Source organism: Ranitomeya imitator, chromosome 8 (assembly GCF_032444005.1).
Source record: "Ranitomeya imitator isolate aRanImi1 chromosome 8, aRanImi1.pri, whole genome shotgun sequence".
NCBI classification, from domain to species: Eukaryota; Metazoa; Chordata; class Amphibia; order Anura; family Dendrobatidae; genus Ranitomeya; species Ranitomeya imitator.
This window is the reverse complement of record NC_091289.1, coordinates 117,353,177-117,378,870: the sequence shown is the minus strand read 5'-3', so window position 1 is coordinate 117,378,870 and position 25,694 is coordinate 117,353,177. Positions and strand designations below refer to the sequence as shown.

The 25,694-nt window shown below is 45.1% G+C and overlaps 1 protein-coding gene across 2 annotated transcripts in view; it reads right to left on the bottom strand.

Annotated features, from left to right (window-relative positions):
• The window catches only part of CFH (complement factor H), a 906,401-nt gene that overhangs the window by 642,994 nt on the left and 237,713 nt on the right, over positions 1-25,694 (bottom strand). For both annotated transcript variants that reach the window (XM_069737284.1, XM_069737285.1), the window contains exon 9: positions 2,608-2,790. In XM_069737284.1, coding sequence (XP_069593385.1) covers positions 2,608-2,790 — 183 coding nt within the window. The remainder of the gene's footprint in view (positions 1-2,607; positions 2,791-25,694) is intronic.

Sequence of the window (25,694 nt, the reverse complement as noted above, 5' to 3'; positions counted from 1 at the left end):
GACCTGTCCTCTGGGCCATAACCCTTCCAATCCACCAGATAGAACTTTTTGCCGCGTACCACCTTGCACCCCAAAATAGTGTTCACCTCGTAATCGTCCGTAGACGAACCCGATGTCCCGGCAGATGACTCGGAAAACCGGGACATGTATACGGGTTTCAAGAGGGACACATGAAAGGTGTCGGTGATACCCAAGCGTGGAGGAAGAGCCAAACAGTAGACCACAGGATTAACTTGTTCGAGAACCTTGAAGGGACCCAAGTAGCGAGGAGCAAACTTAGTGGACTCAACTCGCAGCCTGATGTTACGGGCGGAGAGCCACACCAAGTCGCCAGGAGAAAAGGTCGAAGCGGGACGCCGATGAGCATCGGCGGAGGACCTCATTCTCTCCTTAGAGGCCCGAATGGCATCCTGAGTGCGGTCCCAAATATCCCGTGCCTTCACAGCCCAGTCTGCCACCCTGGAGTCAGCAGAAGACACAGGCATGGGCACAGGAACACGCGGATGCTGGCCGTAATTTTGGAGGAATGGAATCTGACCGGTAGAGTCGGCTACGGCATTGTTAAGTGCAAACTCTGCCCACGGTAGCAAGGATGCCCAGTCATCCTGCCTGGCAGAAACAAAATGTCGTAAATATGTGACCAAGGTCTGGTTGGCCCTCTCTACCAACCCATTCGTCTCGGGATGATATGCCGAAGAGAGATTCAACTCAATACTGAGTAGACGACAAAGCTCTCTCCAGAATCGAGATGCAAACTGGGGACCCCGGTCACTAACAATTTTGTCTGGCATACCGTGTAGGCGAAAGATATGCTTGACGAACAAGACAGCCAATGCCCGTGCAGAAGGTAGCCGTGGAAGAGGCACCAAGTGCACCATTTTGGAAAAATGGTCGGTGATCACCCAGATAATGGTGCAGTTACGAGACTTGGGTAAGCCCACCACAAAGTCCATCCCGACCATCTCCCAGGGCCTGTCCGCCACCGGCAGAGGATAAAGCAAACCAGCTGGCCGTTGTCGAGGAGTCTTGTTCTTGGCGCAAGAGACACACGCCCGAACATACTCTGCGACATCACGAGCCATATGCGGCCACCAGTACGTCCTCGCCAGTAACTCAGATGTCCTTTTGGTACCAAAATGTCCACCCACCCTGGACGAGCGTGCCCAAGAGAGAACCTCCGGTCACAAATTGGATGGAACAAAAGTCTTGCCCGGGGGCACAGACTCTAGCGAAACCGGGGCCACAGTTCTCAAGCTCTCGGTGGGGACAATAAGCCGAGGCTCCTCCTCCGCAGATGACAACGGAGCGAGAGCGAGCGTCGGCCCGAATGTTCTTCTCCCCAGAAAGAAAATGGAGGGTGAAATGAAACCGGGAGAAGAATAAGGACCATCTGGCCTGGCGAGAATTCAACCGCTGGGCTGTCTGCAGGTACACCAAATTTTTATGGTCTGTGAAGACTTGGAAGGGAAAACGTGCACCCTCCAAGAGATGTCTCCACTCCGAGAAAGCCAACTTCATGGCTAGCAAGTCCCTGTCCCCGATGGAATAATTCCTCTCTGCTGGTGAGAAGGTCTTGGAGAAAAAGAAGCAAGGATGCTTCCGACCTTGTGCGTCACAGGACCGCGGTACCGCACATAGAGCGCGAGCAAGTAGTCAGCGAACTCAACCCCAACAAGGATTGAAGTCCGATTAGACCCTTGCTGGCATAACACCGCAACTGGGTGTGTAAAGAAACTAAATAACGATTTTAAGGCACAAGAGTGCATGCGGTGCCGCACTGACGAACGCCACTAACCACCCAGGCTTGGGTAAGGAAAGCACAGAGGAAGTGCACGGCGCCGTACTGGCGGTCACAGCAACTGGACACTGTAATGTGTGATTTGTGCTGTAGGCTAAGTCGGGCGCTAGATAGCAGCCATACACCTTCCGCGAACAGACATTCAATAGGGTAGGGGTATCCAAGGACGACTTGCACTCACAACATACACACATTGACAATAGTACACTAGTGCATGGCCGTGCGGTCATGCGCAGTTTATATAGTTGCAGCACAGGAAGTGGCCACAGAAACTTTGCCCTTCCAAGACCTGCCAAGAGGACCAATGGAATGTGCTGCAGAGCCTGAGCACATGACCCTCGATCTCCAACGGGAGATCTTGCCCTGGGCATGCTCAGTGTGTGCAGACAAGGACTTAGTCCCAGAGAAGTCCGCTCGCTGCTGACCAGCACTGACTTTAATGGCAGAAGCTGAAGAAGCAGCAGCAACTCTCTGTACAGCGTGAGACTGAGCAAGACGCTGGGACCGACATCCCTGCTGAGCAGACTCCACTGCGGCTGGATAAGAATGGGAGACTGCAGCGAAGATGGCTCGAGATTCCCCCTGTGCAGAAGCGGGAACTCGAGACCTAACACACGGTACCATAATATAATTTGTTATTGTACATCATGTGACTTAAAATAAATCCTATTCTACCTGGTATTTATGCCCCTCTTATATGCCACAGATTGATGCTTGAATTTTTTTTTCATTTGCAGAACTTAGCAACACCTGCTAATACTTTGATTTGCACAGCCCTATATATCCTAAAGATAATCAATTATACTTACTTGAACATTTTGCTGTAGTAAACTCTCCATTAGGGAGACACGTTCTAATTCCAGTGGTCTTTCCGTCTGGTGTCCGAAAAGGAGGTTTACACCTAAAATTCACTGCTTCTCCTTCCAGATAGTTTCGTTGTAAGTTTACAAGTTCAGCATTTTCAAAATACGCCTTGTTGTTGTAACATTGCCCTATAAGATACAAAGACATTTATATGAGTTCCTGTTTGTTTTTAGCATTGTGTTATATGATAGTAATTGCACCGTGTTCCTTCCAGCAACTGCGTATATTCAAGTGTGGAATATTTGCTACAGAAATTTTTGCAGCTGTCACATCCATCTCAATATTAATTGCAGAAATCCATGCACATTCTGCCATATCAATCCTAGTTAGATACATGTAGGGAATTTTTTAGTTACATAAATTGCAGCAATATCTTATTTAACTGGTATCCTAAGTTACCATGTAAAAAATGGGGTAGGGGTTGCTTAGGCAACAGTTACCATAAGTAGGGTGGAGCGAAACGGATCGGTCAATTTCATAAGTCGTCGACTTTCGGCAAAGTCGGGTTTCGTGAAACCCGAGCCGGTCCCAGTGTGGGATCGGCCACGTGGTCGGCGATCTTCGCGCCAAAGTCGCGTTTCATATGACTCGTTAAGCGCCATTTCTCAGCCAATGAAGGTGGACGCAGAGTGTGGGCAGCGTGATGACATAGGTCTCAGTCCCCACCATCTTAGAGAAGGGCATTACAGTGATTGGCTTGCTTTCTGCGGCATCACAGGGGCTATAAAGGGTCGTGCACGCTGACCGCCATCTTACTTCTGCCGATCTGAGCATAGGGGGAGGTTGCTGTAGGTTCGTCTGAAGCAGGGATAGCGTTAGGAAGGGAATATTAACCCCCAAACTGCTTGTGCTGTAGCGATTTCCACTGTCCAACATCACTTTTTCGTTGCAGGGACAGTGGAGGCTAGATTTCTGTGCATCAGCTCTGTAGCTTATAAGGCTCCCTGATAGCTGCATTGCTGTGTATACGCCGCTGTGCAAACCAACTGCTTTTTTTCAAAGCAAAAATCCTGTTGCTCTTTTCTGCACAGCTCTCTTGTTTCTTTGTCCACACTTTTGTGTGCAGCAGTCCTTTTTATTGTTGCCATACTTGTCCTTTGATCATTGTAGGGAGATTGAAATTCTACTACAGCCCTTGTATTTTTTGATATATCTGCCAACCACTTTCTGCCACTCAAACTGTGTAGTGTAATACAGTGGGCCTGATTTTTTTCCTGCATTCTCCCACACATACAAAAGGGAGATTTCTATTGCCACTAAGTGAATCTGCGTCACTCTTGTTTGTGGCATATCTGTCATCCACTTTCTGCCACTCAAACTGTGTAGTGTAATACAGTGGGCCTGATTTTTTCCTGGGCAGTGTACATCTTGAGGCAGGCAAAGTAGTCAGTGATAACGGAAGGAATTTTATGGCTACCATAGCCCTTTCACAACTGAAACACATTCCTTGCCTGGCTCACACCTTAAACCGGGTGGTGCAGTGCTTCCTGAAAAGTTTTCTGGGGTTACCCAACCTGCTCCTGAAGGTGCGCAGACTTTGCTCGCACATCCACTGTTTGCCCGTACACTCCAGCCATATGCAGAACCATCAGCGGTCTTTGCACCTTCCCCAGCATCGCCTAATAATCGATGTTGCAACAAGGTGGAACTCCACACTGCACTTGCTTCACAGGCTGTGCGAACAGAGGCGTGCTGTTATGTATTTGTGGGAGGATACACATACACAGGCAGAACAAAATAGCAGACCACAAATTACAATAATAATGAAAAGTATATAATAAAAAATCAATATACACGTAATCGTATGGCCGCTAAAACCTGTGAATGGCACACCATTCGGACTAATGAATAAAAAGACAAGACCCCAAAATGTAAATCAAACATATATTATGATATACCAAAAAGATGAAGAAAGGCAAATATGGTATAACAAAATAGTGTCTTTATTAGATTATAAAAAAGTGGCACTACAAAAGTGTGCCTGTGCTTGGAGACATTGGAGACACAATAAATAAATATGTGCTATCAAAAATGGCCTATAAAAAGGAAAATATTCAAATACCTATAGCGCAAAAAAGTGAACGGACACAACAGAAGGTAGAATAACAATGCTCATAAAAGACCGCTTTATCACTTGGACCTATGGCGTGCAAGGATGCATGTAAAGACACATGTATGCATATAGATACGGAGGGAGCCTAAAATATAAAATATATATTATATATATATATATATTATATATATATATATATATATATATATATATATATATATAAATCTATATGCTACAGGGCAAAACAAAAAAGTGCAAAGTGCTTGCAATGAATATACACAATATAGAAATATATACGTTATATAAACGAAATATGCAGAAAAATATGTATAAAGTGACACAAAAAGGTGCCTCAGTGCAAAATGTGCCGTTACATGCGTGTATATGTGCCCAAAACTGAAGGGAAGCTGTGGAAACCTAACTCTGTCCGTAAATACAGCACAACATATGCTTGAACCATGCACCAAAAGTCGCCTGGCTCCAAGTAATATATATATATAGAATGCCCAGATAAATACAATTGGTCACTACCTGCCAAGGTCCGTTCCTCCAAGCACAGCGCACCCCAACGCGCGTTTCGGATATACTCCTTCGTCAGGGGGTGTTGTGCAGGAGGAACCGGAGGTCATATATATACAGTTCATAGCCGCCGATGAACGGAGCAGACGCACGATGGCGCATGCGCAACCAGGAGGACCCGGAAGTGGTATATCATAATATATGTTTGATTTACATTTTGGGGTCTTGTCTTTTTATATATACACGGGCAGGCAGTTAGATGGCAGACATGGAGTTGTCAGGTGTGCAGTGGTTGAAGGTACAAGACCTGTGTCAAGCCCTTCAGTGTTTTGAGGAATGCACATGCCTGGTTAGTGCAGACGACACCATCATAAGCATGAGCATCCCCCTAATGCATCTGCTGATGCAAAGTTTGACGCACATAAAGGAGCAGGCGTCTGCAGCTGAGGACGAGGGAAGCCTTGATGACAGTCAGCCATTGTCTGGTCAGGGAAGTCTACTGGACGAGGTGGCGGGTGAAGAGGAGGAGGACGAGGAGGATGATGGGGATGAATATTTTTTGGATGAGGAAGCTTCTCAGGGGGCAATAGAAACTGGTGGTGTTGCAAGGTCAGGTTCAGGGTTTTTGAGGGAGACAAGTGACGTTGATTTGCCAGAAAGTGCTCCTCAACTAAGCAAAAGCAGTGAATTGACACCTGGAACATTGGCCCACATGGCGGATTAGGCCTTGCGTATCCTAAAAAGGGACCCCCGCATTATAAAAAATGATGACCGATGACGATTACTGGTTGGCCTGCCTCCTGGATCCACGCTATAAAGGGAATTTGCTAAATATCATGCCACATGAGAACCTTGAGCAAAAATTGGCAACCAAACAAGCAACTCTTGCAGACCATTTGATTCAGGCATTCCCAGCACACAGCGGCAGTGATGGTTCTCACACGAGCTGCAGGGGGCAACAGGGCAGAGGTGTTAGAGGTGCACAAATCAGAAGTGGCGTTGGACAGAGTGGTTTTCTGACCAGGTTGTGGAGTGATTTTGCAATGACCGCAGACAGGACAGGTACTGCAGCATCAATTCAAAGTGACAGGAGACAACATTTGTCCAGTATGGTTACTAACTATTTTTCCTCCCTTATCGATGTTCTCCCTCACCCATCATTCCCATTTGATTACTGGGCATCCAAACTGGACACCTGGCCTGAATTGGCAGAATATGCATTGCAGGAGCTTGCTTGCCCAGCAGCTAGTGTGCTATCAGAAAGAGTATTCAGTGCTGCTGGTTCAATACTGACCGAAAAAAAAGAGTCATCTGGCTACCCAAAATGTTGATGATCTAACCTTCATTAAAATGAACCACTCATGGATTTCTAATTATTTTGCCCCACCTTTCCCGGCAGACACCTAGCTTTCCAGTAAAAAGGTCTTGCTTTTGGACTGGTCTTACTGACTGTTCCAATTTCTCCATTTGCAGCTGCTGTATGTCCAGCATATGCCATTTTTACACCTCCCTAAATGGGCTGACTCCCCCCACGGTGTCGTGGTCACCACTTGGCACAAGCACCTGTGAGAGTGCCGTTTGTCTGAAGAGGTGGGTGTGCCCACTTTTGGGCGATGGCACTGGCACAGGGTCCCTCATAGTACAATGAAGTGTCTCTGGCAGTGGTGGTGCACACCCAAAGTCAGACACACCATTGTAACATGAGGGGCCCTGGGCCAGTACCGCCAGCCACGAGAGAGTGTCCCCCCCAAGCTCAAACAGTGCTCTACCACTTGCAAAATTATCTCTAACTGCTCCACTACTGTTTAGTCTATGCGGTTAAATCCTTCAATGGCACTGCCAATACCAATTTGTTGACATATATGATGCTAGTAAAAATATTGAAGGGCCCTGTCCTACATTTACATCAGTTAATACTTTGCGCCAAATACCACTGTCTGCAAGTCAGCAGAGGAGCCCACCACTGTACCTAGGTATGCCACCTGTTTATTTGTTAATTTTTTTTTTGTCAGACATTAACCTCAATTTATTATTTTGGCCTACTAACTGTGTCAGACACTCCTTCCAATTGTCCTCCTCTGACCACACCAATGCTGCCTGTGTACCCCTGGAACCTATTTAAAAGTGCATAGAGCCTACTTTTTTATTTTAGGTCTAGTAAGTCTGTCTATGGTCCCTCCTTCCAATTGTCCGCCACTGCCAACACCAATGCTGCCTGTGTACCCCTGGGACCTATTTAAAAGTGCATACAGCCTACTTTTTTTATTTTAGGCCTAGTAAGTCTGTCTGCGGTCCCTCCTTCCAACTGTCCTCCACTGACCACACCAATGCTGCCTTTGTACCCATGGAACCTATTTAAAAGTGTATAGAGCCTACTTTTTTATTTTAGGCCTAGTAAATCTGTCTGCAGTCCCTCCTCCCAATTGTCCTCCACTGACCACACCAATGCTGCCTGTGCACCCATGGAACCTATGTAAATCTGCATAGAGCCAACTTTTTTTTATTTTAGGCCTAGTAAGTCTGTTTGCGGTCCCTCCTTCCAATTGTCCTCCACTGACCACACCAATGCTGCCTGTGTACCCCAGGAACCTATTTAAAAGTGCATAGAGCCTACTTTTTTATTTTAGGTCTAGTAAATCTGTCTACGGTCCCTCCTTCCAATTGTCCGCCACTGACAACACCAATGCTGCCTGTGTACCCCTGGAACCTATTTAAAAGTGCATAGAGCCTACTTTTTTATTTTAGGCCTAGTAAGTCTGTCTGCGGTCCCTCCTTCCAACTGTCCTCCACTGACCACACCAATGCTGCCTTTGTACCCATGGAACCTATTTAAAAGTGTATAGAGCCTACTTTTTTTATTTTAGGCCTAGTAAATCTGTCTGCGGTCCCTCCTTCCAATTGTCCTCCACTGACCACACCAATTCTGCCTGTGCACCCATGGAACCTATGTAAATCTGCATAGAGCCAACTTTTTTTTATTTTAGGCCTAGTAAGTCTGTCTGCGGTCCCTCCTTCCAATTGTCCTCCACTGACCACGCCAATGCTGCCTGTGTACCCCAGGAACCTATTTAAAAGTGCATAGAGCCTACTTTTTTATTTTAGGCCTAGTAAGTCTGTCTGCGGTCCCTCCTTCCAACTGTCCTCCACTGACCACACCAATGCTGCCTTTGTACCCATGGAACCTATTTAAAAGTGTATAGAGCCTACTTTTTTTATTTTAGGCCTAGTAAATCTGTCTGCGGTCCCTCCTTCCAACTGTCCTCCACTGACCACACCAATGCTGCCTGTGTACCCATGGAACCTATTTAAAAGTGTATAGAGCCTACTTTTTTTATTTTAGGCCTAGTAAATCTGTCTGCGGTCCCTCCTTCCAATTGTCCTCCACTGACCACACCAATGCTGCCTGTGTACCCATGGAACCTATGTAAATCTGCATAGAGCCAACTTTTTTTTATTTTAGGCCTAGTAAGTCTTTTTGGTTTAAGGCCTACTACCTGTGTCTGTCTACGCCACTCAATGCAGCTGTCCTCCTCTTAAAAAAGCTGACCTTCAATTGTCAGGTTTTCAGCCTATCGGAATTTGAAAACTGCATTGGGACTACTAGTTTGGTTGGGGCCTACTAACGGTGTCTGCCTTTCCTTGGTGTTCTCCTGTTTTTTTTTCATTAGCTTCAATCTTCAAGCTTTCATCCTATGTTTTTTAAAATATTAAACTGCATTTGGCCTACTAGTTTGGTTGGGGCCTACTAACGGTGTCTGCCACTCCCAAGTGTTCTCCTGGTTTACTTGCCTTAGCTTCCATCTTCAGACTTTCATTAAGTAGTTTTAATATTACACTGCATTTGCCCTACTAGTTTTGTTGGGGTCTACTAACGGTGTCTGCCGCTCCTAGATGTTCTCCTTGTTTCCTTTACTGAGCTTCTATCTTCAGGCTTTCATTAAGTAGTTTTAATAATATAAAGCATGTGGCTTACTAGTTTGGTTGGGGCCTACTAACGGTGTCTGGTGCTCCAAGGTGTTCTCCTGGTTTACTTGCCATAGCTTCTATCTTCAGGCTTTCATTAAGTAGTTTTTAGATTACACTGCATTTGGTCTACTAGTTTGGTTGGGGCCTACTTACGGTGTCTGCCGCTCCTTGCTGTTCTCCACTGACCAAAGTAGTGCCGCCTGTTTACTACTGTTGCCAATTTTGAACTGCATTTAGCCTACTTACTGATTTGGGCCTACTCACTGTGTCAGCCTCTCATTACAGTTGTCCTCCACTGAACAAAGCAATGCAGCCTGTTTAGTCCTGTTACCAATTTTGAAATGCATTTAGCCCACTTTATTATTTGGGCCTATATCTGTGCTTCCTCCTCATCCTGCCCATTGCCCAGCCAGTTCTAGATGAGTCTGCTGGTACATTGACCCAGACCCCTACATTCCCCTTGCACGCTACACAGCCAGAATCTGACCCTCCTGAAAGTTAGGTTCCCCTTCCCGCATACTATACCACCTTACATGGGTACAAAGAGGAAGGTGCAGATGAAAGTGCAGGTTCCTTGATCAGGTGGGGGGGAATACTCGTTGGCGACGTCACTGGCACAGGGCCCCTCATAGTACGCAAAAGTGTCGCTGCCGGTGGGAGGCACCCCCACCGTGCAAACACACCGCCATACATTGAGGGGCCTTGTGCCAATGCAAATGCTCAGGATCACAGCACTTGCAAAGTTGAAATACTTACCTCTCCCTGCTCCACTGCCGTGATGTGGTCTACGTTTCCTGGGCCCACTAAATACTTGAACCAGCCATACCCCCCCCCCACAACTTTAGCCAAATGACCCCCAATTTCCGATGCCTAACTATCATGATAAGGTAAATTAAGATTGACAAGCTTCAGTAACAAGAATGAATGTTTTTTACATTAAAATGGGCACTGTATGTGTTTTCCTGGCCTCCACTCACTGCCGACTATGCTTCCCCATTGACTTGCATTGGGTTTAGTGTTTCAGTCGATCCCGGACTTTTCGCGATAATCCGCCGATTTCACTCGACTCGACTTTTGAAATAGTCGGGTTTCGTGAAACCCAACTCGATCCTAAAAAAGTAAAAGTCGCTCAACCCTAACCATAAGGACACGATCACACATTTGGTATTTGGTCAGCATTTTACAGTGGGTATGGAAAGTATTCAGACCCCTTTAAATTTCTCACTCTTTGTTTCATTGCTGCCATATGATAAATTCAAAAAACATTTTTTTTCCTCATTAATGTACACTTTGCTCCCCATCTTGATTAAAAAATAGAAATGTAGACTTTGTGGAAATTTATTAAAAAAGAAAAACTGAAATATCACATAATCATAAATATTCAGACCCCTTACGCAGGCACTCATATTTAAGATCACATTTTTTCCATGTCCTTGTTATCCTCCTTGAGATGGTTCTACTCCTTCATTGGAGTCCAGCTGTGTTTAATTAAACTGATAGGACTGGATTTGGAAAGGCTCACACCTGTTTATATAAGACATCACAGCTCACAGTGCATGTGAGACCAAATGAGAATCACGAGGTCAAAGGAACTGGCCAAGGAGCAGAGAGAATTGTGGCAAGGCACAGATCTGGCCAAGGTTACAACAGAAATTTCTGGAGTACTCAAGGTTCCTAATAGCACAGTGGCCTCCATAATCCTTAAATGGAAGAAGTTTGTGACCATCAGAAGTCTTCCTAGATCTGGCCGTCCAGCCAAATTGAGCAATCATTGGAGAAGAGCCTTTGTTAGAGAGGTAAAGAACCCCAAGATCACTGTGGCTGAGCTCCAGAGATGCAGTAGGGAGATGAGAGAAGGTTCTACAAAGTCAACTATCACTGCAGCCCTCCACCAGTCAGGCCTTCATGGCAGAGTGCCCCGACGGAAGCCTCTCCTCAGTGCAAGACATATGAAAGCCTGTATAGGAGTTTGCTAAAAAACACATGAAGAACTCTGAGACTATGAGAAATAAGATTCTCTGGTCTGATGAGACAAAATTATACCTTTTTGGTGATAATTCTAAGCGTTGTGTAGAGAAAGCCAGGCACTGCTCATCACCTGCCCAATACAATCCCAACAGTGAAACATTGTGGTGGCAGCATAATGCAGGGACAGGACGACTGGTTGTCATTGAAGGAGACATGAATGCGGCCAAGTACAGAGATATCCTGGATGAAAACCTCTTCCACAGTACTCTGGACCTCAGACTTGGCCGAGGGTTCACCTTCCAACAAGACCATGACCCTAAGCACACAGTTAAAATAACAAAGGAGTGGCTTCAGGACAACTCTGTGACCATTCTTGACTGGCCCAGCCAGAGCCCTGAGGTAAACGCAATTGAGCATCTCTGGAGAGACCTGAAAATGGCTGTCCACCAACGTTCACCATCCAACCTGATGGAACTGGAGAGAATCTGCAAGGAAGAATGACATTGGAGACCCAAATCCAGGTGTGAAAAACTTGTTGCATCATTCCCAAGAAGACTCATGGCTGTACTAGCTCAAAAGGGTGCTTCTACTCAATACTGAGCAGAGGATCTGAATACTTATGACTAGGGTTAAGAGAAACGGATCGGACAATTTAAAAAATCGCCGACTTTTGGCAAAGTCGGGTTTCGTGAAACCCGACCCGATCCCACTGTGGGATCGGCCATGATGTTGGCGATCTGCGCGCCAAAGTTGCGTTTCATATGACGCTTTAAGCGCCATTTCTCAGCAAATGAAGGAGCAAGCAGAGTGTGGGCAGCATGATGACATAGGTCTCGGTCCCCACCATCTTAGAGAAAGGCATGGCAGTGATTGGCTTGCTTTCTGCAGCATCACAGGGGCTATAAAAGGGCGTGCACGCCGACCGCCATCTAATTTCTGCCGATCTTCAATCTTCAGGCTTTCGGCCTATATCACATATTAAACTGCATTTGGACTACTTCTTTGGTTGGGATTACTAACATTGTCTGCGGCTGCTTGCTTTTCTCAATTGAACAAAGCTGAGCTTCAATCTTCAGGCTTTCAGCCTATATCAGATATTAAACTGCATTTGGAATACTTGTTTGGTTGGTCCTACTAACGGTGTCTGCGGCTGCTTGCTTTTCTCAACTGAACAAAGCTGAGCTTCAATCTAAAGGCTTTCGGTCTATATCAGATATTAAACTGCATTTGGACTTCTTGTTTTGTTAGGCCTACTAACGGTGTCTGTGGCTGCTTGCTTCTCTCAACTGAACAAAGCTGAGCTTCAATCTTCAAGCTTTCGGCCTATATCAGATATTAAACTGAATTTGGACTACTTGCTTGGTTGGGCCTACTGACCGTGTCTGCGGCTGCTTGCTTTTCTCAATTGAACAAAGCTGAGCTTCAATCTTCAGGCTTTAGGCCTATATCAGATATTAAACTGCATTTGGAATACTTGTTTGGTTGGTCCTACTAACGGTGTCTGCGGCTGCTTGCTTTTCTCAACTGAACAAAGTTGAACTTCAATCTTCAGGCTTCTGGCCTATATCAGATATTAAACTGCATTTGGGCTACTTGTTTGGTTGGGCCTGCTAACGGTATCTGCCGCTGCTTGGTGTTCTCTTCCACTGAACAAAGCTGAGCTTTAATCTTCAGGCTTTTGGCATGTATATGATATTAAACTGCATTTGGCCTAGTTGTTTGGTTGGGCCTACCTACGGTGTCTGCCGCTGCTTGGTGTTCTCCTCCACTGAACAAAGCTGAGCTTCAATCTTCAGGCTTTTGGCCTATATCAGATATTAAACTGCATTTGGCCTGCCTGTTTGGTTGGGCCTACTAACGGTGTCTGCCGCTGCTTGGTGTTATCCTCCACTGAACAAAGCTGAGCTTCAATCTTCAGGCTTGCGGCCTATATCAGATATTAAACTGCATTTGGCCTACTTGTTTGGTTGGGCCTACTAACGGTGTCTGCCGCTGCTTGGTGTTCTCCTCCACTGAGCAAAGCTGAGCTCCAATTTTCAGGCTTTCGGCCTATATCCGATATTAAACTGCATTTGGCCTACTTGTTTGGTTGGGCCTACTAGCGGTGTCTGCCGCTGTTTGTTGTTCTCCACTGAACAAAGCAGTGCCGCCTGTTTACTCCTGTTACCAATTTTGAACTTCATTTGGCTCACTTTATTACTTGGGTCTACTAACTGTGTCTGCCACTCATTACAGTTTTCCTCCACTGAACAAAGCTATGCCGCCTGTTTAGTCCTGTTACCAATTTTGAACTGCATTTAGCCTACTTTATTCTTTGGGACTATATCTGTGTTTCCTCCTCATCTTGCCCATTGGCCAGCCACTGCTACATGAGTCTGCTGGTACATTGACCCAGACCACTACATTCCCCTTGCACTCTACACAGCCAGAATCCGACCGTGCTGAAAGTCAGGTTCCCCTTCCCGCATACTATACCACCTAACACGGGGACAAAGAGGAATATGCAGATGAAAGTGCAGGTTCCTTCATCAGGTGGGGGCATACTCATTGGTGACGTCACTGGCACGGCCTTTGCCGTCAAACACACCTCCGTACTTTGAGGGGCCCTGTGCCAGTGCCAATGCGCACAAATGGGCCCCCCCTGCTTGCTCGGAATCACAGCACTTGCAAATTTTTAATACTTACCTCTCCCTGCTCCACAGCCATGATGTAGTCCGCGTTTCCTGGGCCCACAAAAAACTTGAACCAGCCCTACCCCCCACAACTTTAGCCAAATGACCCCCAATTTTTAATGCCTAATTATTATTATAAGGTAAATTAAGATTCACAAGCTTAAGTGACAAGAATTGATGTTTTTGACATTACAATGGGCACTGTAGGTGTTTTCCTGTCCTCCACTCACTGCCGACTTTGATTCCCCATTGACTTACATTGGGTTTCGTGTTTTGGTCGATTCACGACTTTTCACAATAACCGGCCGAGTTCACCCAACCCAACTTTTGACAAATTTGGGTTTTGCAAAACACGACTCGATCCTAAAAAAGTAAAAGTCGCTCAACCCTACTTATGACCATGTGATATTTCAGTTTTTCTTTTTTCAATAAATTTGCAAAAATTTCTACATTTCTGTTTTTTTCAGACAAGATGGGGGGGCAGAGTGTACATTAATGAGAAAAAAATAACTTTTTTGAATTAACCAAATGGCTGCAATGAAAGAAAGTTAAAAATTTATAGGGGTCTGAATACTTTCCGTACCCACTGTACATCAGTATGTGTAAGCCAAAATGAGGAATGGGAGAAAAATGCAGAAGTGGTGACGTGTTTCTATTATACTTTTCCTCTGATTATTCCCTTCTTGTCTTGGCTTGCAAATACTGATTTAAAATACTGAACGTGTGCACTTGGCCTAACGGTATAAGTATTTACTTACCGTTTAATAAACTGTTTATTTGAGGAACTACATAAATCCAAAACTTCAGAAAGAATTTGTCACATGCTAAGATAATCATGCAAATTGCCTCTTCAGAAAAAAAGAGGCCTCAAACTTTATTGCCACCTAGTGAAAGTAACAATCCTAAATGTCAATATCGACCCTTTAATGAGCCTTGCCACATGATTTAGGATAAAAGAAAAAACAAAATCTCAAATTGCAGATTCAATGTTTTGGAGTGTTGACGCTCCTCAATGGAATGTATGAAATTTGATTTTGCAATCCAAGTCAGCAGGAGGGAATAAGTCACCCGGGACTCGCTTGTCCAACTAGGCTACAGCACGGTCTTGGTCTCTGCTGGCTTTGAAAATTGTTGTCCACTACTAGTACAACCCCATGCTTAAACTAAATGTTATGTTACGATAAAATAATAAAGCCTATACTCACCTACCATGCAGTTCTCCCGGAGTTCACACTCGTTCTCCCCAGGGTTGTGATATGGTGTTGTGATTGTGACACTGGCACCCAATCAGAACTTGCATCACTGTCTCTGTCTTCGGACAATATGAACATGAAGAGGAAGCCAGGGATCAGCGGCAGCCTGGACTTTCTCTTTCTGTTCAGTTTGTCAGAAGGCGGAGGCAGTGACGCCAGCACTGATTGGGCGCTGGGCATCACATGACCCAGGACCGTGAGTGCTGACACCTCTAGAATGGAGCCTGCACGGGAGGGGAGTAAAGGTTTTATTATTTTTATCATGGCATAACATTTAGTTTAAAAAGGGGTTGTGGGAAGTATATCCATCTCTGAAATTGGAGCGTTTAAAAATCAAACACACCTGGCTGTGATTGTACAGCAAGTGCCTGATATCTGCTGCCCGCGGATTGGGCAGCATATATCAGCTGACAGGTTGACTGTTATTTGCCATTAAAGGTCCAGAGAATTTTGTTTGCACTTTGTTATTTTCCTACCCTTCTACAAGAGCCATGACTTTTTTGTTTTTCTGTCGAAATTAAAGAGTGAGAGTTTGCTTTTTGCAGGATGAGTTCAAGTTTATCTTTTCAGTATATCCAATACAATATATTCTATTGTATTCAGTGTACCTAATATGATTATTTCATATTTAATGATTTTTGTCTACTAAGATTTGCCTGGACTAATAACTTTTTTTTTTATGAGCAAATCACTTTTCTGCTTTATTTACACAAGAGGCAGTATTTTATACCATTGACAGCAATGTAGCTCAATGTAACTCATGTAGAACCCCCATTACCCAGGTCATGATGACCTTTATTTACCATGTATCCTGAACATGATTTTCTGACTCTTGAAAACATTTCATATGAGATAAGAAGTATGAAATCCTTGAATCAGAGACTATAAGGCTAAAAGTACAACAATGTAAGAACAAATTCTAGCAAAAGAAGGAAAAACATTAACCCTTCTATATCACTATGATTGTTCCTCCTAATTGTCTGTGCTATACCATGTGATGTGACAGCTGCATAACATTATGGAGGCAGTACACCCTGCTGGACCCAATGTCATATGATCATTCTCTGACTGATTAAATCTTTGACAATGCTTAAAATAACATTGACCATTGAAGATGACAATTTCACCCAAATTGAATCACAAGATCGAGTATGCATGGTTCACCAATTTCCTAAACGTTGGACACAGATTCGCTTTGCATTAAATCGATTCACTAATCCTTAGTCTGGAGACCTTAAATTTTTATGATCGACATTGTCCATTTTAAACAAGGAGATGAAATCTAAAAATAACAGTAAACAATAATCATATTGTTAAGATGGAAAGAAAGCCATTGCAAACCAATTTTTATTTTACTCTTATAGAACTAGATTTTACCATATTGCTACTCTAAATGAGTGAAATGAAGAAGAGGAAAAACATCAAAGTATTCGATTTAGAACGGACAAAATAATCTGTTTCTTCTGAGAAGACATCACGATTCTTATAACCTTCACATGTCCCTGTAAACTGCTGGAGTTTTTCTAGAAGTCTGAGGAACTGTGTAGGTAAAATGTAGTCCTCAGCACTAATGAAAGGGAAATTGTCATTCGGGTCTTGTCATTGGGATCCTGGGGACTGTGTGTGCTAACTTTTAGCAAAGTTTATTTTTTTATTTTTTTTATTTTCAAGTTTTAAACAATCATACAGGATACATGAATCTGAGTCATACGGGTACATAATTTTGCATGAATTAAATTGTGACAATTCAGGTGTATCCCATTTACAGATCAATTGCCGGAAGTGTCCACAGCTCTGGTTATGATAGCAAAGAGTTCTGATCAGAGTAGTTAGGTTACAAAGTCCGACTCATGTATCTCAAGAAGATATCGTTCAGATATTGGAACAGACAAAAACATTAATACAATAAGAAAAGAAAAAAGGGAAGGGGGAGGGGGAATACCAGGGAGGGGGGGGGGTGAATTGGTCAAAATAAACTCCCTATGCAAAGATCCCTCGTCAGAGAAAAAACGAGCAGAATAAAATCATAAACATACGGGGAGCAAAACAGATAGTTTTGACCTATTGGGAAACAAAGACAGGGAAAATATCAAGCATGACTAAATCAACTAGGTAATTGAGCTGTACCTGGGTCCATCACAGTGCAATAAAAGAAACCTTGGGAAATCAAGGTAGCACAACCATGTGTTAGGTAAGAAGAATAGTTGATAAGAAACTATGGGGTAGCCTGAGATGCTATTTGCCAAGGCAACCATGTATGGAAGAATTTATCATGTGTATGTGAATCCCAACTGGTCAACTCCTCCATCCTATAGATGTCCTGGACTTTTTTAAGCCATTCATTGATATGAGGGGGGGTCGTTTGTCTCCAATATAAGGAGATCAAATGTTTGGCTGCAGCTATTAGAAGGGGAAGTAGATCGTGCTTCTTAGGCTTATAGGAATTCGTGGGGAGTGACAGTAGGACCTCTTGAGGAGTTAAACTCTGTGTTATTAATCCCATCTGGCGGAGTCGGTTGAAAACATCTTCCCAGAATTTAGTAATAATTGGGCATGACCAAAATATATGCGCCAAAGAGCCTCTAGATTTCATACATCTCCAACAAAGAGGAGAGTCTGAGAGGCCTAAGTGGTAGAGTGACTCAGGGGTTCTGTACCATCTGGAGAGGACTTTAAAGGCATTCTACTGAAGCAGAACACATCTTGAGAACCCATGTGAGTGCTCCAGAACTTGCTCTGTTTCTCTATTGGAGAGAGATATGTTCAACTCAGACTCCCATGAGGAAATATATAGGGGTTTAAATTGAGTTTTAGGGGAGATTAAGTTAAGGTATAGTTTAGATATTAATTTAGGGGGTGTAGGATTGAGTTTAAGTAGAAGTTCCAGCCAAAGCCAATCTGAGTTGATTTGGATGTCTGACTTGAGTTTAGAAATAATATGTTGTACATGGTGTATTTCAATGAAATATTTGGGTTGCTTCTTGGCATCGCGAGGCCAACTATTTGTGCAGTTGATTTGGTTGGAAAGTAGGTGCGAAATTGGGAGGGTCGGCAGGGATTTTCAGAGGCCAAATGCGTCTACATATTTTGGCTCAATGAGCCAGGGAATGACTCCCAGAGGTATACTATCCAAAAAAATGCATTGTGGCCAATTGTTTGGGACAAGCTTTTTTCTAATAGTCAGGATGTTGCTGTTTATTCCCTACAGAGAATTTTGCGGGGGGACAGCAGAGGTCCAGAGATATTTCTCCGCCTCGCCTCCCAATAACAAGAGTTCAAAATTAGGGATTTTTTGATCAGGTCTTGATTTAACCAAGCGCATCCACCTAGCTAGATGGATTGCCTGGTAGTAGGTCTTAAAGTTAGGGAGTCCAAGGCCACCTTTCTATTTCGGGAGCGAGAGTATTTTGAAGGGTAGTCTAGCCCTCCTGCCCCTCCACACATACCCGTTGACTATTTTATTAGCTGATGTGAAGAAAGACTTGGGAAGAGGTATGGGAATCATGTTCATATGGTAGAATATTTTTGGTAAGATGTACGATTTAATTATATTTATCCTCCCAATCCATGAGAGATATGGTAGATCATAGGATTTAAGAAGTGTTTGGAGATTATCCAGAAGGGGTTCAAAGTTGTGTTTGTACAGAGTAGAGGGATCTGCAGTGAGAACGACTCCTAAATATTTCAATTTAACTGCTAGCCATTTGATGGGGGTAGATTTTTTGAGATCCAAGACCGCTTCATCTGATAATGAAACATTCATGACTTCCGATTTATGCATATTAACTTTGAAGTTGGAGATGACCCCAAATTCGTCAAGAAGTTTCAAAACAGAGGGAAGAGCAGTCTTAGGGTTTGAGATAACAATCATAAGGTCATCCGCGAAAGCAGCTGTTTTAAATTCTGTTTGTTGCACAATTAGACCCCTGATTGACTCTTCCTGTCTTATTCTCTGTATTAAAGTCTCCATAACTAGTACGAAGAGGGTAGGGGAGAGAGGGAAGCCTTGTCTGGTTCCATTCCCAATCCCGAAGGAGTCTGAAAGCAACCCGTTGACTCTGACTCTCGTGGTTGGAACAGAGTACAGAGTCATGATGGCATCAATAAGAGGTTGGGGGAAGTCAAACTTCTGTAAAGTGCATACCATGTAGTGCCAACTGACTCTGTCAAAGGCCTTCTCGTCGTCAGTTAATAGCAAAGCCAACGGGGTTCCAGAGCGTTTGGCATGTGAGATGGCTAGAAGGATTTTTAAGGCATTGTCCTTACCCTCTCATCCTCTGACAAAACCCACTTAATCAGGGTGAATCAAGGACTCGAGGACGATGTTGATCCTTGATGCAAGAAGTTTCAAATCTGAGTTCAATAAAGATATTGGGCGATAGTTACTACATTGGCTACCATCTCTCCCCTCCTTTGGGATAACAGATATGTGTGCTTCTAAAGTTTGTTTAGTTGGGGGGTTTCCTGCAAGAAAGGAGTTAAAAAGAGAGGCCAAGTGTGGGAGGAGTATGTCTGAAATTTTTTTATAATAGGACACTGGAAAGCCATCCGGGCCTGGAGTCTTATTAATTGCCATATTTTGTAGAGTATCGCTGATTTCTTGACAGGTGACTTGAGCTAGAAGGGCCGAATGGCCTTTGATTTGGACTTTCGGGAGGGAAAGTGGGGCTAGTAATTCCTGGATCCTGTCTGCCGCAGTTATACAGTCTTTCATGGGGTCAGGGGCTTCCAAATTATAGAGGGATTGGAAGTAGCATCTGAACGCTTCTGCAATATTTTCGGACCTGTCGACCCTCATGTTTGGGTTTTTATAAATATGTTGTATAAATTTGTTTTCCTTTTGCTTTTTAAGTAGATGAGAAGTCAACTTACTATTTTTATTTCCATGCACATAGAATCGGTGTCTACAATGCATGAAGATCTTTGCAGATTTAATATTAAGCAAATCTTTTAATTTGTCACGAAGGGTCACCAGGTCCCGTTGTAGATTTTGAGTGCTGTTTTTTTTGTGGAGACATTCTGTAGTTGCGATTTGATGTAAAAGAGACATCATCTCCTTTTCCCTTTGTTTTTTCGCGTGTGCACCGATTGATATGAGCTCCCCTCGAAGAACAGCTTTGTGTGCTTCCCATATATTGGGTGTTAGTGGGCCGTCTGCAACATTTTCTATAAAATAACGCAAAATCGTATATTTTAATTTTTCCAAATTTTGTGGATTATCCATTAGGGATTCATTTAATCTCCAGGATGTTGCTGGGCGGGGTAAGGTATCAATGGCGATATCTATAAAAATCGGGGCATGGTCAGAGATTGTAATTTGGTCTATACTGGCGGATTTGTCTAGACTTAGAGATCGCGACTGGATCAGAAGGAGATCAATACGGTGATAGCATGAATGAGGAGGGGAAAAGAAAGTAAAATCTTTAGTGGTGGGATGAATAATACGCCATGGGTCGATAAGATGAAGGGTGGATAACTTGTTCAGTAGGTTGTGTCTCGCTTTTTGTGAGATGAAGGAAAGACCGCTTGAGGAGTCAATCCCAGGGTCCAAGGTGATATTAAAGTCACCTCCCACAATTAGTAACCCTTCTGTGAAGAGTTGCAACACCTCCAGTGTTTTTGAAATCCACTGGGTTTGATGTTTATTGGGTGCATAAAGGTTGGCAAATGTAACTAAAGTGTTGGCTAGGTGTCCCTTAACAAAAATATATCTCCCTTCATGATCACTCAATGTATCCCTGGGTGAGAATGGTAGGCCTTTTTTTAGCGCAATACTAACACCTTTGGATGCAGAAGAGTTACAACTTTTAAACCAAGTTGGATATGGGGAGAAGGAAGTATTAGGGATTCTGCCATTTTTAAAGTGTGTTTCTTGGAGGAAGGCTACTTGAGTTTTTAGTTTCTTTAAAAGTGTGAAAATTTGGCTTCTTTTTGTGGGCGCGTTAAGGCCCTTAACATTAAAAGAGGCAACTGTGATGGAACCAGAGCTCACCTTATCATTCATACTCGTCATATGTTAGAGAGGAGTTTGTCCCACCCCGGTACCTAAAGAAAGAAAAAAGGAAACAAAACGTGAACAACGAACTTTGTACATTTAAATACTCGCCCATCGCAGGGGGGGGTAGTAACACCCAGACATAGGCGAGGGTAGTCCAAGTTGTGATTTATCTTATTGCAATGAGAAAAACAAGATATAACATTTTAGAAAAAAGAAAACTTAGAAAGGCAGACGTGGTTGCCTGAAAAACAAAACAAATTAAGTATTTGCTCTATTTTTACTTATAAAAAACAGGGGGGGGGAAGGATTTTCATGGTGGGTGTTTCTTAGGGTCTTGTTTCTTGACTTTAGGAGAAGTGTGTTTCTTCTTTTGCGACCACTCCAAAGGTTTCTTCATTGGAGGCAGGCTCCAATTGGAGTCAGCTGGCATCCAGGAAGGTATATCAATTGGTGAAATGTCCAGAGTCTCCCAGGCCTTTTGAAGATCTTCTGGGGTACGAATTGTAAGTTGACGGTTAGCGATGTTCACTGCAAGGCCGAATGGGAATAGCCACTTGTATGTCAAATTTTTGGCCTTCAGGGCGGCAAGAATGGGTCTGAGGATCCGTCTTTTTGCCAAAGTGGATGGGGCCAAGTCCTGAAAGAGCTGTAGTTGTGAGTTGTCATATAGAATTTTGTCTTGTTCCCTAGCGCTTGCCAGAATGGCGGCTGTGTCTGTTAGGTCTTGAATTCCCGCTTCTGCACAGGGGGAATCTCGAGCCATCTCCACTGCGGTCCCCCATTCTTATCCAGCCGCAGTGGAGTCTGCTCAGCAGGGACGTCGGTCCCAGCGTCTTGCTCAGTCTCACTCTGTACAGAGAGTTACTGCTGCTTCTTCAGCTTCGGCCATTAAACCCAGTGCTGGTCAGCAGCGAGCGGACTTCTCTTGGACTAAGTCCTTGTCTGCACACACTGAGCAAGCTCAGGGCAAGATCTCCCGTTGGAGATCGAGGGTCATGTGCTCAGGCTCTGCAGCACATTCCATTGGTCCTCTTGGCAGGTCCTGGAAGGGCAAAGTTTCCGTGGCCACTTCCTGTGCTGCAACTATATAAACTGCGCATGACCGCACGGCCATGCGCTAGTGTGCAATTGAATACGTGTGTTTGTTGTGAGTGCAAGTCGTTCATTAAATACCCCTACCCTATTGTATGACTGTTCGCGTATGGAGTATGGCTGCTATCTAGCGCCCGACAAATCACTCAACGTGTCACACACGTATCAGCATCTATTGCTGTGACCACCAGTGCGGCGCCACGCGCCAGTAGTGCGCTTCCTGACCCACGTCTGGGTGCTTAGTGGTGCCTGCCAGCACGGCACAGTTCGCACTTCGGTGCTCTAATTATAAGTGTTGCCTTTACACACCCAGTTGAGGTGTTGTGCCAGCAAGGGTCTAATTGGACTTCAATCCTAGTTGGGGTTAAGTTCGCTGACTGCTTGCTCGCCTTCTATGTGCGGTACCGCGATCCTGTGACGCAACAGGATCGCTTCCTTCACATTGGGTGAGGTTTAACCCACGTGTGTATTCTTATGAGTACCGCCATATAGTCCGTCGTTACTTAGCAGCAGGTTCCATCTCTGCACGGTGGACCCCGGGCTGCGAACGCACCATACACTATCAGTCTTATTATTTGGTGCGTTCCGCTAGCCCTAACATTACACTAGCTCCAGGGTCTGGCTAGTAATGACGGACAAACAGCAATCCCTGCGGTATATACAGCAGCTTGAGGGTAGGTTGGCGGCTCTCGAGAGCGCAACCTCAGCTGTGGATGTTACCGCAGTTGCTGTACAGGCTGCCAGCGTGGCTGCAGCAACTTTGTCCATTGCCACCCCTGTTCCGACATTTTCTCGCCTCCCGCTGCCAGAAAAATTTTCTGGTAATAGCAAATTTTGTAGGGGATTTGTGAGTCAGTGCTCTATTCATCTCGAGCTTCTGGCTGCACGTTTCCCCACAGAGCGGGCTAAGGTGGGATTTATTGTGTCTCTATTGTCGGACAGGGCGTTGGAATGGGCTACGCCGCTGTGGGAGCGTGGCGATCATGTGGTGCAGAGTGCTCCCCTGTTTTTGAGCACTTTGAAACAGGTCTTTTTAGGACCTCAAGTCACCCATGACACTGCGCTCCAACTGCTGGCATTAACTCAGGGAGAGTCCTTGGTCAGTCATTTTGCCGTCCAATTCCGCACTTTAGCATCTGAGCTGGAATGGTCGGATAAAGCCCTTATCCCCATATTTTGGAGGGGCTTGGCTGACCACGTAAAGGACGCTCTGGCCACTAGGGAGATTCCTGCCACACTGGAGGAGCTAATAACTGTCTCCACTCGAATTGACCTCCGTTTTAACGAGCGGAGGTTAGAGCGAGCCCAGTGTAGGCAGAGGTTTCGGCTGGCTCCTAATTTCGCCAAACCTCTGGAATCTCCGGTCCTGGTTCCTGAGTCACATGAGGCCAGGGAAGTGTCACAAGCGGGATCTAAGTCCCGGACCGCTTGTGCACTCAGGGTCTGTCATGTTTGCCAGCAGTCTGGACATTTAGCCACCAGATGTCCTCAGCGGTCGAGGAAACGTCAGCGTCTAGTATTCGTAGGTGGAGGTACACTAGACACGGCGACGTTTGCCTCTAAATTGTCCTTTAAGGGGACAATTACTATTGGCTCATTCTCCCACTCGGTAGAGCTCTGCGTGGATTCTGGGGCGGAGGGCAATTTTATGTCTTCTGCCTTCGCCCAACGCCACGCAATACCTCTGGTTATGCTAGCTCAACCTGTAACGGTACGAGTGGTGAATGGGTCGACTCTGCCCTCACAGATAACTCACCAGACAATCCCTTTTACTCTGTCCATGTCGCCATCTCATCAGGAGATTATTTCTCTGCTCGTCATTCCCGAGGGAATTGATGAGGTCCTGTTGGGAATACCTTGACTACGGTACCACTCTCCTCATATCGAGTGGTCCTCAGGCAGAATTCTGGGATGGGGTGAATCTTGTTGGGGTAGGTGTCAGAGGGAGTGGGTTCAGGTTGCTACAACAGAGGTACCCGCAGATCTTTCCTCTCTCCCCAAGCAGTATTGGTCTTATGCAGACGTATTCTCCAAAAAGGCAGCGGAGAACCTTCCGCCCCATCGCCCCTATGACTGTCCTATTGACCTCTTGCCTGGTGCTGAGCCTCCCCGGGGTCGAGTCTATCCGCTATCTCTCCCAGAGACGGAGGCAATGTCACAGTACATCCAGGAAAATCTGGCAAGAGGGTTCATCAGGAAGTCAGTGTCACCTGCTGGGGCAGGGTTCTTCTTCGTGCAGAAGAAGAGTGGGGAATTGCGCCCATGCATAGATTACAGGGGTCTTAACGCCATCACCGTTAAGAATAAATACCCTTTGCCTTTAATATCTGAACTATTCGATAGGCTTCGGGGAGCAAGGGTATTTACTAAACTGGATCTGCGGGGTGCTTACAACCTGATTCGCATCCGTGAGGGGGACGAATGGAAGACGGCTTTTAACACCAGGGATGGGCACTATGAATATCTGGTGATGCCCTTCGGGCTCTGTAATGCCCCAGCCGTTTTCCAAGACTTTGTGAACGATATCTTCCGGGATATGCTTTCCACCTCGGTCGTAGTCTATCTGGATGATATTCTCATCTACTCTCCAGATATTGACTCCCACCGGAGAGATGTTTTCAAAGTCTTCGACCTCCTACGGGCAAACTCCCTCTATGCCAAGTTGGAGAAGTGTATGTTTGAGCAGGAGTCCTTACCTTTCCTAGGCTACATCATCTCAGCCCAGGGATTGGCTATGGATCCTGCCAAACTGCAGGCTGTGATGGACTGGCAGGAACCCCATTCTCTTAAAGCGGTGCAGCGCTTTATGGGGTTCATCAATTATTATCGCCAGTTCATCCCGCACTTCTCAACTTTGGTAGCTCCCTTGGTTGCCCTCACCAAGAAGGGGGCGAATCCCAAATTGTGGTCTGAGGAGGTCTCCAAGGCCTTTATCTCTATAAAGTCACACTTCGCTAGCGCTCCCATTCTTCATCGCCCCGATGTTGATAAGCCATTTATCATGGAGGTGGATGCCTCTTCTGTTGGTGCTGGAGCAGTCCTCTTCCAAAAGGATGCTCAAGGTCGGAAGCATCCTTGCTTCTTTTTCTCCAAGACCTTCGCACCAGCAGAGAGGAATTATTCCATCGGGGACAGGGAGTTGCTAGCCATGAAGTTGGCTTTCTCGGAGTGGAGACATCTCTTGGAGGGAGCACGTTTTCCCTTCCAAGTCTTCACAGATCACAAAAATTTGGTGTATCTGCAGACAGCTCAGCGGTTGAATTCTCGCCAGGCCAGATGGTCCTTGTTCTTCTCCCGGTTTCATTTCACCCTTCATTTCCTTTCTGGGGAGAAGAACATTCGGGCCGACGCTCTCTCTCGCTCCGTTGTGTCATCTGCGGAGGAGGAGGAGGAGCCTCGGCTTATTGTCCCCATCGAAAGTTTGAGAACCGTGGCCCCGATTTCGCTGGAGTCTGTGCCCCCGGGCAAGACTTTTGTTCCATCTAGTTTGCGACCGGAGGTTCTCTCTTGG